Source organism: Neoarius graeffei, chromosome 17, assembly GCF_027579695.1.
Source record: "Neoarius graeffei isolate fNeoGra1 chromosome 17, fNeoGra1.pri, whole genome shotgun sequence".
In the NCBI taxonomy this organism is placed as follows: domain Eukaryota; kingdom Metazoa; phylum Chordata; class Actinopteri; order Siluriformes; family Ariidae; genus Neoarius; species Neoarius graeffei.
This window is the reverse complement of record NC_083585.1, coordinates 29435786-29453021: the sequence shown is the minus strand read 5'-3', so window position 1 is coordinate 29453021 and position 17236 is coordinate 29435786. Positions and strand designations below refer to the sequence as shown.

The 17236-nt window shown below is 41.9% G+C and overlaps 2 protein-coding genes across 2 annotated transcripts in view; both read left to right on the top strand.

Moving 5' to 3' along the window:
- rflnb (refilin B) overlaps nt 1-2610 on the top strand; it is a 3596-nt gene extending 986 nt beyond the window's left edge. The window contains exons 2-3 of the mRNA XM_060898071.1: nt 662-756; nt 862-2610. Coding sequence (XP_060754054.1) covers nt 662-756; nt 862-1180 — 414 coding nt within the window. The 3' untranslated portion in view covers nt 1181-2610. The remainder of the gene's footprint in view (nt 1-661; nt 757-861) is intronic.
- Nucleotides 2611-4785: 2175 nt separating this feature from the next.
- On the top strand, nt 4786-16155 carry exo5 (exonuclease 5). Its single transcript, XM_060943968.1, has 7 exons — nt 4786-4826; nt 4944-5096; nt 8208-8295; nt 12051-12301; nt 12422-12526; nt 12628-12800; nt 15598-16155. The coding sequence occupies exons 2-7, from the start codon at nt 5003-5005 to the stop codon at nt 16069-16071; spliced, it is 1185 nt and encodes a 394-aa protein (XP_060799951.1). The 5' UTR covers nt 4786-4826; nt 4944-5002; the 3' UTR covers nt 16072-16155.
- Nucleotides 16156-17236: the final 1081 nt, after the last annotated feature.

Here is a 17236-nt window from a genome sequence, read left to right as displayed (position 1 = left end):
CACAACCTTCCATCCAGTAGCCCAAGTCTTTAACCACTCATCTGGGCCACTTCATTCTGTTAATAATTAACATTTTACTACAATACTTGGATTTTAATGAGTACCTCTCTAACATTTTAATCCTGCTATTAATAGCTTAGGCGTTTAAAACCACTATTTAAACATTGCATTATGTGCAGTACAGTCTCAAAGGTACCAAGCTGTTATTTTCCTTGTTGGTGGGATGGAACCCCAAAGAGGACACTTTTTTTTGTAGATTTTAATATGCATCTTTTTACCAGGGAATTTGTTCTACTAAAATGGATGTACTGATTTTAATACTGAGTCAAGTCTTCATTGGATAACTTCAACTGGATACTATAGACTTGGTGCTGCTGTAATCAGACTATGATGCTCATACTGAATATGCTCAAAGAGTTGCTAAAATACTATACAAATAAAATTGAATTAAACTATCAGGCTGACATGCTGAATTGGATTTGACACTTTCCAGTTCAAGCTACTGATTCATTTTAGGCCTATGTCATGATTTGCATATGATCCTTCATTGAATAGAGTGCACTTGTGTTAAGACATGTTACTGGTTGTATCTCCAATTATCTATGCCTCTTGTTTTCATATCAAAAATGGAAAAACAAATGTCCTGCCATTTTTCTTCCAGGGTCCTCTTAAGCATGTTAGGCGTGTTTCACAATTGCACCCATTTTCCTATGGTGAAGGAATTGAACTTGATCCTCTGCCCCCAAAAGTATTAAGGTGATGCTCATTTGACTTCAGCTGACTGAAGCTTTGTACACTTTTTGCTTTTAGGTTGTGCGATCAATTAAACATGCACTGAACTGCTACCTCTTATCATTTCAGATACACAGCATCAGTGCGCTATGACTCAGATCGTCACTACATCCAGGATGTGTGTTTACAGCCCACAGGTTTTGGCCTGGAGTTGTGCAGCCAGACCATCATGGCTATCTCAGAGAGCACGTGGAGGAGATATAAGACCCAGTTGGAGTTTGAACCCCGTCAGCGGGTGCAGCGCTACCGGAGCACCACCATCGTGTACCCCAAACACGCCAGGACCCTGTACACCACACAGCTCAGCTATGATGAACACAAGTTGGCCAAGCGCTTCCTGTCCAGTGTGGAACTAGAGGTGTCTGAGTGTAAGACCAATCAATGTTGAAGGAAGAGTCTTTTTGGGAGAAATGTGAACAAGCTGTATCCATCTTTATTTCCTAAAAACCATGTTCACCATTGAGGGTATTTAGAACTGGATGGGTGGAATTGCCAAACTGTCTGTTAATGGTTTAATTAGCATGTTTTTAGATGGGTGGAGCATCTGGAGGTTTGGATGGGTTTTAATGTTACGGCTATACAGATGTATTACCTATTCTATGTAATGCTTGCAATCCTGTTGGTTTTAAGATTCTGCTCAGTGATCTGTCACTTGATGAAAGTTTTGTTCATGTAGTGGTACCATGCTCTGAAAAAACCAGAAGAGCTGTCAGTGAAACATGGTGATGAAACAGGAAAGGCATGAAAGCGTTGCACTCATTTCAACATATTACAAATGTTCAGAATTTTACTTAATGGTGTGTCCATGCTAGGTTTTCACTGATGTCCAACCTCAAAATTCAAACGTTACATGCCTCAATCTGTAATGGTTTTCTTGAGGTGTGGGATGGTGTGAAGTGTTGCACAGTCATGTAGGTGAGAACAGGTATATGGATGCCTGAAACAAGATCCAGTCGAATAGGCTGATGGAGGTTGTCTATGGCTACTACTGTAAGTTCACATTTGGGCTTAACTTTTTTTTTCCCCTTTCCCTCTGTTCACGTTATCTATTCAGGTTTTTTAAATACATTTTGCATCAAGAATATAAAACTGATTTTGATTTTAGCTTTTTAAAACTTCTTTTTTAAAGTGCACTGTTGCAGCCAGAATGAGGAAGATAAAGGCTTATTCTGAGAGGAACTGAAGTGTTGCATGTTCTGAATTGCAGAACTTGCAGCTTTTTTTTTTTTTTTTTTTGCAATGATCAATTGAGAACTCAATTCATGGCTCAATGTATTTATATTAAGGGCAGAATTTCCATTGAAGTAAAGTATGTAAGTGCAACAAAAGGCAAATAGTAGCAGGCTTATCTTAAACTGAAATATGTAGATTTACAAACCTAATTTATTGTGGTAACATGGACATTGTGTAAATATGCAAAAGTTACATGTTTTACTTGAGTGGAAGTTCTGCCCTTAACTTTTAATATGATCAATTAATTATCTTTTTCAGTGCTTCAGCTTAGTCATGTATAGATATATAAAATCACTGCAGTATATTTATTTAAAGCTTTAAGTGTTTTGACTGTACATGAGTACTTCAGCTGTGCCTTATTCAGCTGTTCACCATTGATTTTAATCTTTGATTTTATTAAAGTTCAGACTGAAATCAAAATTAAATGTTTGGGTTTTTTATATAAATCAATCTGATTTTAATATGCAGGCTTCAAAGCATAACTGATATGAATTATATTGTAAGCAGTGAGGTTAGCACTTTTCAAATGGACAAGCAAACCAACCATGAACTTGGCTGTAACTCTTTATCGCCCCCTAGAGGTAAGAATAAAACGCGCCATTAAACCCTGTTGAAGTGTTCATTGTGAATTTTAATGGGCTCTGTGATTATAAAATAACACCTGATGTTATTACAGTCACAGCAAAACATAATATTTGAAGTATAAGTAGACTTTTTCATAATGGCCTATATAAACACGTGAACTGTTGAGAATAAAACCGGTATAAGAAACCTGACTCACTTCAAACTCCATCTAGAAAGTTGAGTTTTGTTTTTTTCCCTCTCTCCTCCCCTGGGCATTTGTAATTTGCATGTCACCTCAGTTAAACTCTTGCATTCAGATTGAATTAAGGCAGAATTTTTAAAACATCACCAAATTTATACTTATATAAACATATGTAAGGTAAACTTATGCAAATTTAATTTTTTAAAAGTGTCTCAATTTTTCTTTATATATCCTGTTTTGTATACTTCGTACTTTTGCACTACTCCTTCACTTTTCTTTATATATTTTGCTGCTATAACAGTGTAAATTTCCTCTTGTGGTATAATAAGCTGTCTTATCTCATCTTAGCCTCACATGATTGTAGCGTGACAGGCTAGCGGAAGTTGCTATCAGCTGTAAATTGATTAGCCCTACTGAGCTCATAGGCTCATCTGAGTAAAGCCAACTGGCCGCCATCTTACCACTCACATGGTGGCGCGGTTATTTAGGCTACTGGAAGCTACACAAAACTGGACGAGTTATTTATGTAGCTGGTGAGAAAAACGTCAAGTCAAAGGTTGTGGACTGACATTTCACTTGAGAGTATTGATAATGTGCTCATTTTAACACCTGTGTGGTGCCCCTATTGCATTTTATGATTGCAAGAGTAAAAAATAAAACCCCCAGAAAATCTTTGTCTGCTTTTGTTTAAATCTGACATTGATATCTGGGTTGAACACGGTGATGGATTTTTGATGGAAATGTCCCAGACTAGATCAAAGCCCTTTGGCGTGTTTGATATTGAATGTGAGAGCTCAATGGCTCAAATTCAGAAAGAAAAATGGAGTAAATTAGCTTCAGGAGCCTAACTGAAAGAAGGACCATAGCCTTGGGCAGAAACAGCAGTGAGGGATGCAAATAAAAAGACATTATTCTAGTTTTTGTTTTATCTGTAGCCACTTATCCCATGGGGGGCAAGTTGGAGTCTATCCCAGCTGACCATGGGCGAGAGGCAGGGTACACCCTGGACACCCAGCTCATCACAGGGCTGACACAACCATTCACACTCAAGGTCAATTTAGAGACACCAATTAATCTAACCTGCATATCTTTGGACTGTAGGAGGAAACCCACGCAGACACGGGGAGAACATGCAAACTCTACACAGAAAGGCCCTCATCAGTCGCTGGGTTTGAACCAAGAACCTTCTTGTCGTGAGGCAACAGTGCTAACCACTGTGCCACCTATTCTAGTTTGGTCAGTGGTTATTTTTCATTTACCTAAGGCTAAGCACAATTGACAGTGTAGATCATCGTGTCACACCCAACACAAACTGACAAAATGGGCATGATTTCAGTTTAAATTGAGTGCAAGTATATTAACCTCCTAGGGCTTAGCGGTCACATGCGTGAACAGCACTTTTTAGAAATTCGGAACAAGAACCCACATATGTGGACATACTTTTTCTCTAAAAGTACATCTTATCAAAAGATGATGCTTAGTTTTTATTCTAATCAGGTTCTAATAAGCCCAAATAGCAAAGAGAAATAAAAAAATGCATGTAAAAAAACAGCTTGGGCCTTAGGAGGTTAAGTACTCTTAAAACAGGGTTGGTCATATTTCCCAGTCAATGGTTTATTTCCCGGAGGGCATCGGATATGAGTTCCTGTACAAAAACAAACAAACAAACAAAACCCTGAAATAATCTCCATAAAATTAAAGCAATAAAATAGCAGTTAAAAAAAGATCAGAAACTGAACTGGAAAAGGGAAAAAAACAATAACAGTGAAGGGGAGTGCTATACAGATATATCAGGAATGTGGGTGAAGTTGAGAAAATAAGAGGAGGTAATGAAAGGGGGGGGGGGGGGAAGGCAGGAGATATTCTTCTTGAGGCAAATTTGATCGGATACGGCGGTTTACACTAACACACAAAACAAATACACGCGGTGTGAGTGGTAAGATGGCGGCCAGATCCTGAGACTCACACGCACGCCCCTTATAGTATGTGGGCGTGTCTTAAACCGGGCGAAGTCTGGACAAGACCCAGGCGAACAGTTGAGTATAAACACTGGAACGCAAAATGGGAGACATTAAACATTTCACCACGAGGCATTTCAAATATCACAGTAATGGTGTAATAATATCTAATTTTTAAATATTTCTTTCCACAGATGTCCAGTGCGTCGTTTATTTTTAAGTGCGTGCGGTATTACGTCACGGGAATGTGGTGATGGAGGAGGAAGGAGAGAGAGAGACAGACTGGGACTGGGACGGCATCAGTGACTCTGAACTCCTGGATCTCCAGTCAGAACATTTCTGCATCGGTAAATAACAAATCTGTTTGCTTATTCCCAGGAGGTAAACAAACAAACAAGTCGTGCAATGAGTAAATTATAATGAATCTGTCTAAACGCAAGATGGCGCTGGTGCACCATTTTGTAGGACTACTCACGTGATCGCTGTTGTGAAACCTTTTTTTTTTTTTAAAAGTTGTTTTATTTTATTCAGTTGCACTTATCAGTCTTGCCCAGATCGTCCCACATCCAAACAACTTGTGTTATTTACCACTGTTTAAACCGTATTAAAAAGCTTAAAGAAATACAGTGGTGCTTGAAAGTTTGTGAACCCTTTAGAATTTTCTATTTTTCTGTATAAATATGACCTAAAACATCATCAGATTTTCACACAAGTCCTAAAAGTAGATAAAGAGAACCCAGTTAAACAAATGAGACAAAAAATATTATACTTGGTCATTTATTTATTGAGGAAAATGATCCAATATTACATATCTGTGAGTGGTATCTGGTGTGACCCCCTTGTGCAGCAATAACTGCAACTAAACGTTTGCGGTAACTGTTGATCAGTCCTGCACACCGGCTTGGAGGAATTTTAGCCCGTTCCTCCGTACAGAACAGCTTCAACTCTGGGATGTTGGTGGGTTTCCTCACATGAACTGCTCGCTTCAGGTCCTTCCACATCATTTCAATTGGATTAAGGTCAGGATTTTGACATGGCCATTCCAAAACATTAACTTTATTCTTCTTTAACCATTCTTTGGTAGAACGACTTGTGTGCTTAGGGTCGTTGTCTTGCTGCATGACCCACCTTCTCTTGAGACTCAGGCCCTGTCCACACGGCAACGGATTCAGGTGACTCTGATACAATTGCTTATCGTTTAGGCCTGGCGTCCACACGGCACCGGCGTTTTGGGTGCCCGAAACGCAATCTTTTTGAGAACGGGTTCCAGAGTGGAAAGATCTGGCAACGTTGCCGTTGTGAAGTCGTCTGGATGAGTAGAACGGATTTGTTTACGATGACGTCACAACCACATGACTGTGAGTGCTTCACGCTGGGTAGAAGTGTAACGAACTCGATGCGAGTTGTCAACAAATCCTATAACTTAGTTCATGAAACGTGCTTACAAAATATTTTCACTGTGAATATTTATTGTGTAATGGTGCAAAGTGAGAGAGAGAGAGAGACTCTGCCCTTAGGGCAGAGTCAATCCCGCCAGCAAAAATAGGGGAAAAAAAAGGAGCGATCTTACCTCTTCAGATGTGGGTTTAAGTCCTACAATACATTCCTCAAAAAGGGCGTAGAAGAAATTAATCCATCAACGTGTATCGTTCAATTTATTCCGGACCATTAAAGACGCCGCCTTCCGCGTAGAATCATACATCATCCTCGTCGCCATATTGGATAGGTCAAAGCGGAGAATAAAGATTCATGTGCTGCGTTTAACTGTACCAACAGGTTTACTGTCCAAACGAGATCATATGGGATTACCTTTCACAGGTGAGAAACAACAAATTAATCCATCAACGTGTATCATTCAATTTATTCCGGACCATTAAAGACGCCGCCTTCCGCGTAGAATCATGTCATCCTCGCCGCCATTTTGGAGAGGTCAAAGCGGAGAATAAAGATTAGCTGCGTTTAACTGTACCAACAGGTTTGCCGTCCAAACGAGATCACATGGGATTACCTTTCACAGGTGAGACTGGAAAAATACTTTTCATTGTATTTGGTCATTATAATGTAATTTTACGAACAGATTTTCCTGACTTTGTGGCTAATATGAAGTCTCGCGCATAATAGTTTATGCGCATGCGTCCTTACTTCTATTGTTCTGGTGTCTCCGAAGGGACCGTCTTACAGCGCCCCTAGAGGTGTGGCATGTGTATTGCATCGTTTTCAGCAAGCGTTGCGTTGCCATATGGACCTGATATTTTACTGATTGTTGCCCATTTGGACGCGATATATTTTTAAATAACATCTCGTTGCCGTTGTCGTGTGGATGTAGCCTCAGTTCATGGACAGATGTCCTGACATTTTCCTTTAGAATTCTCTGGTATAATTCAGAATTCATTGTTCCATCAATGATAGCAAGCCGTCCTGGCCCAGATGCAGCAAAACAGGCCCAAACCACCACCATGCTTCACAGATGGGATAAGGTTCTTATGCTGGAATGCAGTGTTTTTCCTTTCTCCAAACATAACGCTTCTCATTTAAACCAAAAAGTTCTATTTTGGTCTCATTCGTCCACAAAACATTTTTTTCAATAGCCTTCTGGCTTGTCCACGTGATCTTTAGCAAACTGCAGACGAGCAGCAATGTTCTTTTTGGAGAGCAGTGGCTTTCTCCATGCAACCCTGCCATGCACACCATTGTTGTCCAGTGTTCTCCTGATGGTGTACTCATGAACATTAGCCGATGTGAGAGAGGCCTTCAGTTGCTTAGAAGTTACCCTGGGGTCCTTTGTGACCTTGTCAACTATTACATGCCTTGCTCTTGGAGCGATCTTTGTTGGTCGACCACTCCTGGGGAGGGTAACAATGGTCTTGAATTTCCTCCATTTGTACACAATCTGTCTGACTGTGGATTGGTGGAGTCCAAACTCTTTAGAGATGGTTTTGTAACCTTTTCCAGCCTGATGAGCATCAACAACACTTTTTTTTTTTTTTTGAGGTCCTCAGAAATCTCCTTTGTTCGTGCCATGATACACTTCCACAAACGTGTGTTGCGAAGATCAGACTTTGATAGATCCCTGTTCTTTAAATAAAACAGGGTGCCCACTCACACCTGATTGTCATCCCATTGATTGAAAACACCTGACTCTAATTTCACCTTCAAATTAACTGCTAATCCTAGAGGTTCACATACTTTTGCCACTCACAGATATGTAATATTGGATCATTTTCCTCAATAAATAAATGACCAAGTATCATATTTTTGTCTCATTTGTTTAACTGGGTTCTCTTTATCTATTTTTAGGACTTGTGTGAAAATCTGATGATGTTTTAGGTCATATTTATGCAGAAATATAGACAATTCTAAAGGGTTCACAAAATTTCAAGCACCACTGTACATTGATCTTGTTACTACAACAAACTTGTTTCAGTTCTTGCCCTTTGACTGTGTTTGTAAAATCTCAGAAGATTCCTCTCAGCCACCCAGCTCTGGTGCCACAAGTGGAGACACTCAGAATAATAGTCCCGTCACTTTCACAGCATCACCACACACGTAAGTCACTGTCATTTACAAAACCTTTTTGTGTATGTAAAATAAATATACAGTACTGTGCAAAAGTCTTAGGCACATGTAAAGAAATGTGTGTCTACACACACACACACACACACACACAAATAATTATGATTCTGGTGTAATTATTATTATTTTTAATTCTGCATCCGATATGATATTTGCTCTTAGAAGGATATAGACAGGAACTTTTAGAGCCAATAAACAGTGCATAGGATCTTTTCACTCTCAAGTCCCTGCCAAGGATTGAATCTTATTTTGTGGATGGTTTTAGCACAACAGGTTTATTCTCACACAGGCCAGTTTCTGCCCAAATGCAGATTGTTCAATTACATGTCCCTTTTGCTGTGAGCAAAATATTTTTAAAATGGTTGCTGGTTGTTCCACCCTTTTACTGTTTATATTGATGTTATTTAAATGATAGATCATTTATTTAGGATGGCATTGTGGTACAGGAGGTAGCATTGCCATCTCACAGATCCAGAGTCCCATTTGGATCCTGAGCTTGTGTTAATTTCTGTATGGAGTTTAGCATGTTTCTTCTCTTTAGCATGTCTGTGTGTTTCCTCCCACCTCTCAAAAACATATCAGTAGGTGGATTGGCTTAACCATTGGGTGTGAATGTTTGTTTGTGCATGCCCTGCAATAGACCGGCATCTCATTCAGGGTGGTTTCCCGGTGTTTGGCCGGTGTTTGGCCAGTGTTCCCAGAATAGGCCAGATCCACACTGACCATAACCAGGATGAAGCATTTATTTAATATGAATGTATTGCTTATTTATTTAAATAAGCTTTAAAAAAACTTTTTTGATTTGAGTTGAAGAGAAGTCTTTCAGTTAAAGTTAAACCTTTTATATACAGTATTTTTTGTTGTATTCACTTGTGTATTATTATTATTATTACTCTACAGACAATATCAATAGCTTTCCCCTAGCCTAGTAAACTAGACCCACCCACCTAGCGGCCAAAAATATTTTTGCCTACGAGTGGGTCTAGCCTCGCACCATATCAACAAAACACCCCGGGCATCAAATCGTGCCCGCCAATCACAACGCAAGGTTTTTGTTTGGATTCTTTGGGCGGGCTTTTGCAGGAGTGACGACAAGGCTGCGTGACGCTGGAGAAAGCACAACAGGAAAGATGGCTACGGCTAGTGAACAGCGCTCGTTTGACTCCGCTTTGGAATCAGTTTTAGAAGAATTAGACTTGGAGTTTTCGTTGAAACATGAGCAGGAAGAGGCTCTCCGCTCATTCCTTTTCAAGAAGGACGTTTCGCTGTTTTGCCGACCGGCTATGGCAAAAGTCTGATCTACCAGCTGGCTCCGCTCGTAGCCAAAAGGATGGGGCTAGTTTGTGCAGTACGAAGAATTAATAAACAGCTTTGAAACATTACTTTTTGATTGTTTCTTATTTTCCCGTTATTTTAAATTTAAGGGAAATTATTTCACCAAACACCACTAAATAAAAATAAAAACTCAAAAACAGTTTAAAGGGATAGTTCGGGATTTTTGACATGAATCTATATGGTATCCCCGTCAGCAGTGTCGTGCATCCACACTGACTTACCCCCGACAGTGTTCTGTGAGCCTAGATATTGTACAGTGTTGGTCAGTGCACAAGTAGTTCCGGCAGGTTTCCTGGGGTCTGCAAAGTAACACGTTTTTCTTCTCAAAACAGCTCGTGTTCGAATGAGTGATTTATTAGCATAACAAAACCCTTGTAGTCCAAAAAGTCACACCTTGTAATTGCTTGGGGCTACTTTCTCTCAATAGCGATCAGTGCGCGCTGTCACTGTTAACAGTTGTGTGCGAGCTAGCCAACAACTTTCATTAGTTGTTCGACAGTGTTTAGCAGCAGCAAATTGCTTTCCTCCTCAGTATACAAGTGCGCTTCCATGGCAGGGACAAAGAAACTACCACTGCTGCCTATGTAGTGCCCTATTTATACAAATAGGAGTCATTCAGGATTCACCCATGTTTTTGCTCCATGTCATGGCTGAATCCTGAATGACTCCTATTTGTATAAATAGGGCACTACATAGGCAGCAGTGGTAGTTTCTTTGTCCCTGCCATGGAAGCGCACTTGTATACTGAGGAGGAAAGCAATTTGCTGCTGCTAAACACTGTCGAACAACTAATGAAAGTTGTTGGCTAGCTCGCACACAACTGTTAACAGTGACAGCGCGCACTGATCGCTATTGAGAGAAAGTAGCCCCAAGCAATTACAAGGTGTGACTTTTTGGACTACAAGGGTTTTGTTATGCTAATAAATCACTCATTCGAACACGAGCTGTTTTGAGAAGAAAAACGTGTTACTTTGCAGACCCCAGGAAACCTGCCGGAACTACTTGTGCACTGACCAACACTGTACAATATCTAGGCTCACAGAACACTGTCGGGGGTAAGTCAGTGTGGATGCACGACACTGCTGACGGGGATACCATATAGATTCATGTCAAAAATCCCGAACTATCCCTTTAAGCAAACCCTTGAAAAACACTTGGGGGAAAAAAAAGAGTTAAGTATGTGGTACAGACTCCAAACTTCTTAATATCTAGAACCTGTTTATTAATTAATACGCATTTTGAAAAATTATTTATTTCAAGGTCTCCCCCACTGCTTTCTGTCGCTCTGACTACGTCACAGTCACTGTTGCGCTGATTGGTCAGAGCGTTGGCCTATACGCACAGAGACAGTTTGAAAGACAACGGGTTGTCCCTACCCACACCCTTCGGAAATGTCTAAAGCCAGACTAAATATTCACATTTAGTCTGGCTTGTAAAACTTAAAACAAAGTCAAGTCCCTTCCATCCATTATCTGTAGCCGCTTATCCTGTGCAGGGTCGTGGGCAAGCTGGAGCCTATCCCAGCTGACTATGGGTGAGAGGCAGGGTACACCCTGGACAAGTTGCCAGGTCATTGCAGGGCTGACACAGAGACAAACAACCATTCACACTCACACCTACAGTCAATTTAGAGCCACCAATTAGCCTAACCTGCATGTCTTTGGACTCTGTGGGGGAAACCCATGCAGACACGGGGAGAACATGCAAACTCCACACAGAAAGGCCCTTGTCGGCTGCTGGGCTTGAACCCAGGATCATCTTGCTGTGAGGCAACAGTGCTAACCACTACACCACCGTGCCGCCCCAAAGTCAAGTGAAAAACGTATTATTTGACATATGGGAGTGGATTGTATTCACACATGCAGCTCAAAATTTGGTTGTACCATATTTGTATACTGCAAATGGAAAGATTCTTTGGGTTTTCAGATCCTCTCCTGAACAGTTGGTCTTGTACAATTCCAAGCTATCCTTACTGTAAAAGGAGCACTTTGTCATTTTTAGAGCCCTCTGTTACCTGTAAGATGAATTACAAATGCAACGAAATTGCCATTGCACTGACCAGCCTTCCCTTTCCACGCAACTGACCCCACCCCTTTTTCGGAAACCACTTATTCCTTGCGAGATCCCTTTTAATACTCTGCACAGCAGAGTGGACCTGGGGACGTAGATAATTTCATGGCTAGAAAAATGTAAACCAGTCCAAAATGAATAAAGTAGCGAGATCTATTGTATGGCAAATTTCCAAGGTACATTTCAAATTACATGGTAGTTACAGGTTAAAAAAAAATGGAAACCTTACTGCACCTTTAACATCCTGATAATGATTTGATTAAACAAACCTGCTGTGTTGAGAGAAAAGATAAGTGTCTCAAGTTCTCTGTCCTGATTTGCAGCTCTGTGGAGAAGTTAAATCAGAGCCCTGTTAAAAGAAACGAGGAGACGGGTGTGAAAAGGAAGAGAGATGCTGAGGACGACCGTGTCCCTCCTTTGCGTTTCGGGAAGCGTTACCTGAGTGTCAGCCTGCTGTCTGAGCAGACCTGGTGTCAGAAGAAAGTTGTGTATGGCTTCCTCAGACCCCAAATCAGGAAAAAAGATAAAGAGCGAATTGAGGTGCAGACCGGTGCAAGCATTCATCTCGCAAGAGGTGAAAAATGGCAGCATTTAGCATAGCTCTTTTTTTTTTAATTGATATGTATATTTCTGTAATGTGACATCATAGCCTAGTAGTATATGTGATCTATACAGTATATCTATATTCACACAGAGCTGGAGGTCCATGAGGTCGTCCCGATTAATACTCAAACCCATGAGGATGTTGTGGCCGTTAGCCTGATCAACATGTTAAACATGATTCCGAGTTTAGAGACAGGTAAATCGAAAGCAAGAAGTAATTACTATTAAACATGAAATGTTGATTTAGGTTGCTATCTTGTATGTTCAAACATTTTTATTTTTTTTATGGGGCTTCAGGGCAGTGTGTGCGTGAGTTCCCAGTGTTCGGTGTGGTAGAAGGTGTGTATCTTAAGGGCGTCATTGATGAACTGAGTTATAACCAGAAGGGGGAGCTGGTATTGAAGGAGCTGAAGACTCGCAAACACAACTCTCTACCTGGTGCTGCCCAGGCTCTCGGCCATCGCTTTCAGGTGTGTGAAATATTTTCTTTCCCACAACCTTTCTTTCTTCTTAAACTGACCTGCCATGCTGTAAATCCCTTCAACTCCAACAGAATTATAGTCACCCTTCAACAGAATCGGTAAAGTCTCCCATCTCATCTCATTATCTCTAGCCGCTTTATCCTTCTACAGGGTCGCAGGCAAGCTGGAGCCTATCCCAGCTGACTACGGGCGAAAGGCGGGGTACACCCTGGACAAGTCGCCAGGTCATCACAGGGCTGACACATAGACACAGACAACCATTCACACTCACATTCACACCTACGGTCAATTTAGAGTCACCAGTTAACCTAACCTGCATGTCTTTGGACTGTGGGGGAAACCGGAGCACCCGGAGGAAACCCACGCGGACACGGGGAGAACATGCAAACTCCGCACAGAAAGGCCCTCGCCGGCCCCGGGGCTCGAACCCAGGACCTTCTTGCTGTGAGGCGACAGCGCTAACCACTACACCACCGTGCCGCCCCAGAATCGGTAAAGTGATTGTGTAAATTAGATATAAACATCACGAAGAATGATTCAAAATATCCAATCAACAGATTTGTGTAACTACTCAGCATTTCTCTGTTCTATTTTAAATAATTTAATATTTTTATTCAGGGCGGCACGGTGGTGTAGTGGTTAGCACTGTCGCCTCACAGCAAGAAGGTCCGGGTTCGAGCCCCGTGGCCGGCGAGGGCCTTTCTGTGTGGAGTTTGCATGTTCTCCCCGTGTCCGTGTGGGTTTCCTCCGGGTGCTCCGGTTTCCCCCACAGTCCAAAGACATGCAGGTTAGGCTAACTGGTGACTCTAAATTGACCGTAGGTGTGAATGTGAGTGTGAATGGTTGTCTGTGTCTATGTGTCAGCCCTGTGATGACCTGGCGACTTGTCCAGGGTGTACCCCGCCTTTCGCCCGTAGTCAGCTGGGATAGGCTCCAGCTTGCCTGCGACCCTGTAGAAGGATAAAGCGGCTAGAGATAATGAGATGAGATGAGATTTTTATTCAGAGCATACTGTATGTGGCAAATTTGACACCTCTGAAGAATATTTAAATCCTTGATGAAAATTCAGTGTTCTTAGTTTCCAGAATCTCTAACTATGAGGTTGGACACGTGTAAAATCTGGTTGTCATCTACTGTATTATCATGTTGCCTCACAGCAAGAAGGTCCTGGGTTCGAGCCCAGTGGCTGATGGGGGTCTTTCTGTGTGGAGTTTGCATGTTCTCCCCGTGTCTGCATGGGTTTCCCCCACAGTCCAAAGACATGCAGGTTGGGCTAATTGGTGGCTCTAAATTGACCGTAGGTGTGAATGTGAGTGTGAATGGTTGTTTGTCTCTATGTGTCGGCCCTGTGGTGATCTGGTGACTTGTCCAGGGTGTACCCTGCCTCTCACCCATAGTCAGTGGGATAGGCTCCAGCTTTCCCGCAACCCTGCACAGGATAAGCGGTTACGGATAATGGATGGATGGATTTATTGTCATGGGGAAAATAAGAGTTTCAATGTTAAAGAGACAGGTAATTGATATGAATATATAGGAAAAGCAGCCACAAGTTGGCCTAGCGGTTAGCGTGTCCACCTCTTGACCAGGAGATCGAGTTCTACTGGTGGTCAGGTCATAGCAAAGAACATCATAAAAATGGTACCTACTGCCATCTGGTGAGGCACGCTGCAATACAGATGTGAGTAGGGAATCAAACTCTTGTGGTTACCAGAGGACCAGCCCCCCACTGTAACCCTAGCTATGTAATAGGCGCAAGGACAAGGGCTATGGAAACGGAGATCGGTGCCACCTGATGTGACATGGGAAGGACTTTGATTGTTACATGACAAGCAATTAAATAAAATGAAGCATAATCAAAACCAGAAGAAAGTTTGAGTAGCCTGGAACTGTTGAATATTTACCAGGTAGATGATGCCTGAGCATACTGCTTTAATACACAGTGAGGAGAAAAGTAAAGAAGATAAAGAGGAACCCAAAGATGACAGGTTCTGAACTGGAGAATTTAGTTGATTCCTCAGTTTCAAAACCAGCTTCTAGATGCCACCTCTACCACCAAACCACACGGTCTTTGAAAGGGTTGCATTAAATAAGCCATTCCTAAGAGCAGTCTGCTTAACTATGACTGGAACCATGTGTTGTGGTCAGGTGAGACCAAAGTTAAATTTGGCCAAGCCTATCATCAGCTTGTTTGTTGAATAAAGTGGACCACTTGTATACACAAGGACAAGCACTAATAAAAAAATATAAAATCTGTTGGTGGATCTTTGATGCTTTGGGACTGTTCTTTGGTTGACCAGGGATTGTTGTGAAGAATTGATGACCTCATGAATTCCTCCATGTCCGAGGACGTTTTAGCCAGTGACCTGGTTTATTGGCTCCTGCAGGAGGTTTTGACTTGTCTATATATGGCTCTTTCAGCAATATAATGACAACAAACATATGTCCAAATCAATAAAAGGACACAAAGCCAGCGCTTCTCAATGATCATCCCAGCGTGGAGATTTGAACCTTTTTGAAATCCTGTGATTTGATTTGAAGAGGAACGTGCACATGAACAAGAATATAAAATAACATGGAGGAAGGTCCAAGATACAATTCTGAGTTAGGCTCAGTATTGTTACTGTGTCTAGAAAAGCCACCAAACATCTAATAATTGACATTGAAAGTTATCTGGATTACTGAAAGTCTTCACAGATAGACACTGTTAGCTTCTATCCTGTTGCATTTCTCACATTGCCTGTGTTTGCTCTGTTGACTGTCTTTTCTGTGTGTGTATTTGTTTTAGGTGGGCTTGTATAAGCTTCTGTTTGATGCACTGGTCAGAGGGGAAGTGAAGAAAGAACACATTCTGAAGCACCTCAAACTCGAAGCCTCCCTAGCTCTTGGAACTGAGGTCATAACTCTCGCCTCAAACGTTGGGATAAACGTAGTCACCTTTGGTGAACTGCTGGATGCGTTCCTCCTCACATTGTCCTGCTCTGATCTGCCATGTGTTGATGTGCTCCAGCTGGAATACTGTCACCAGGGCTGTAGCAGCCTCATTGGCACCATGCTGGTGCAATTTGACGAGTCCCAGCTGAGGGCAGAGCTTCAAGGTTATCTGGAATACTGGAGAGGACAGAGAGAGCCCAAGGGGGTGGATATAGAAGAGGCCTGGAAATGCACATTGTGTCCTTATGAGGAGATTTGTGACTGGAGAAAAAATAGATCTCAGGTCCCTGAGAGTCTTCACACCAGGAAGAGAGTCAACATGAACTGACATGCAATTATTTGTTTTGACCAGCTCTGCTAATGGTGTAACCTGCTGTATGCCTGTGACTAATCATTATAACTATTGCTTTTATATTTTTATTATGAATTTTATATAATTTATTTATATAATTTTAGTAAGAAGAATAAGCTTTTAAAGGGGCCAACTCACCTTTTCCAGAAGTCTCCGGCGAGTCTCGATTTTCGCGTCCAAAGACATTCCACTGTTTTAAAAACAATCCGGTGATATCCTAAGACCTAGATCAGAAACTCATCTCATCTAGCCACTTTATCCTGTTCTACAGGGTCGCAGGCAAGCTGGAGCCTATCCCAGCTGACTACGGGCGAAAGGCGGGGTACACCCTGGACAAGTCGCCAGGTCATCACAGGGCTGACACATAGACACAGACAACCATTCACACTCACATTCACACCTACGGTCAATTTAGAGTCACCAGTTAACCTAACCTGCATGTCTTTGGACTGTGGGGGAAACCGGAGCACCCGGAGGAAACCCATGCAGACGTGGGGAGAACATGCAAACTCCACACAGAAAGGCCCTCGCTCGCCACGGGGCTTGAACCTGGACCTTCTTGCTGTGAGGCGATAGCGCTAACCACTACACCACCGCGCCGCCCCAGATCAGAAACTGTAACATAAAATTGAAGATATTTTGTCAAAGTAGACGAAATAAGAATTTTCTCTTTCTCAAAGAAAGAAAATTTCAAATTCTTTCAAACTGATCCATTCCATTTTTTTAAGGTTATTCCTTTGTAATGGACCAGAACCGGCCTCGGCCATCTCTCGGGCAGCCATGAAGGAAGGAAAACATCAGGCACATTCTACTCAAAACTTCTACGTATGATATGCAAATGAAGAAAAAGTCTGAGATGGCTTTTGAAGGGATTGCTAACAGTGAATTTGCAGAGGTTTTACTGTATAGAAAGCTAGCAGAGTAGCGGTTATGCACTTTTAAAACAAAAACAATGCACTGGGGCGGCACGGTGGTTAGCGCTGTCGCCTCACAGCAAGAAGGTCTGGGTTCGAGCCCTGTGGCCAGCGAGGGCCTTTCTGTGCGGAGTTTGCATGTTCTGTCCGTGTGGGTTTCCTCCGGGTGCTCCGGTTTCCCCCACAGTCCAAAGACATGCAGGTTAGGTTAACTGGTGACTCTAAAT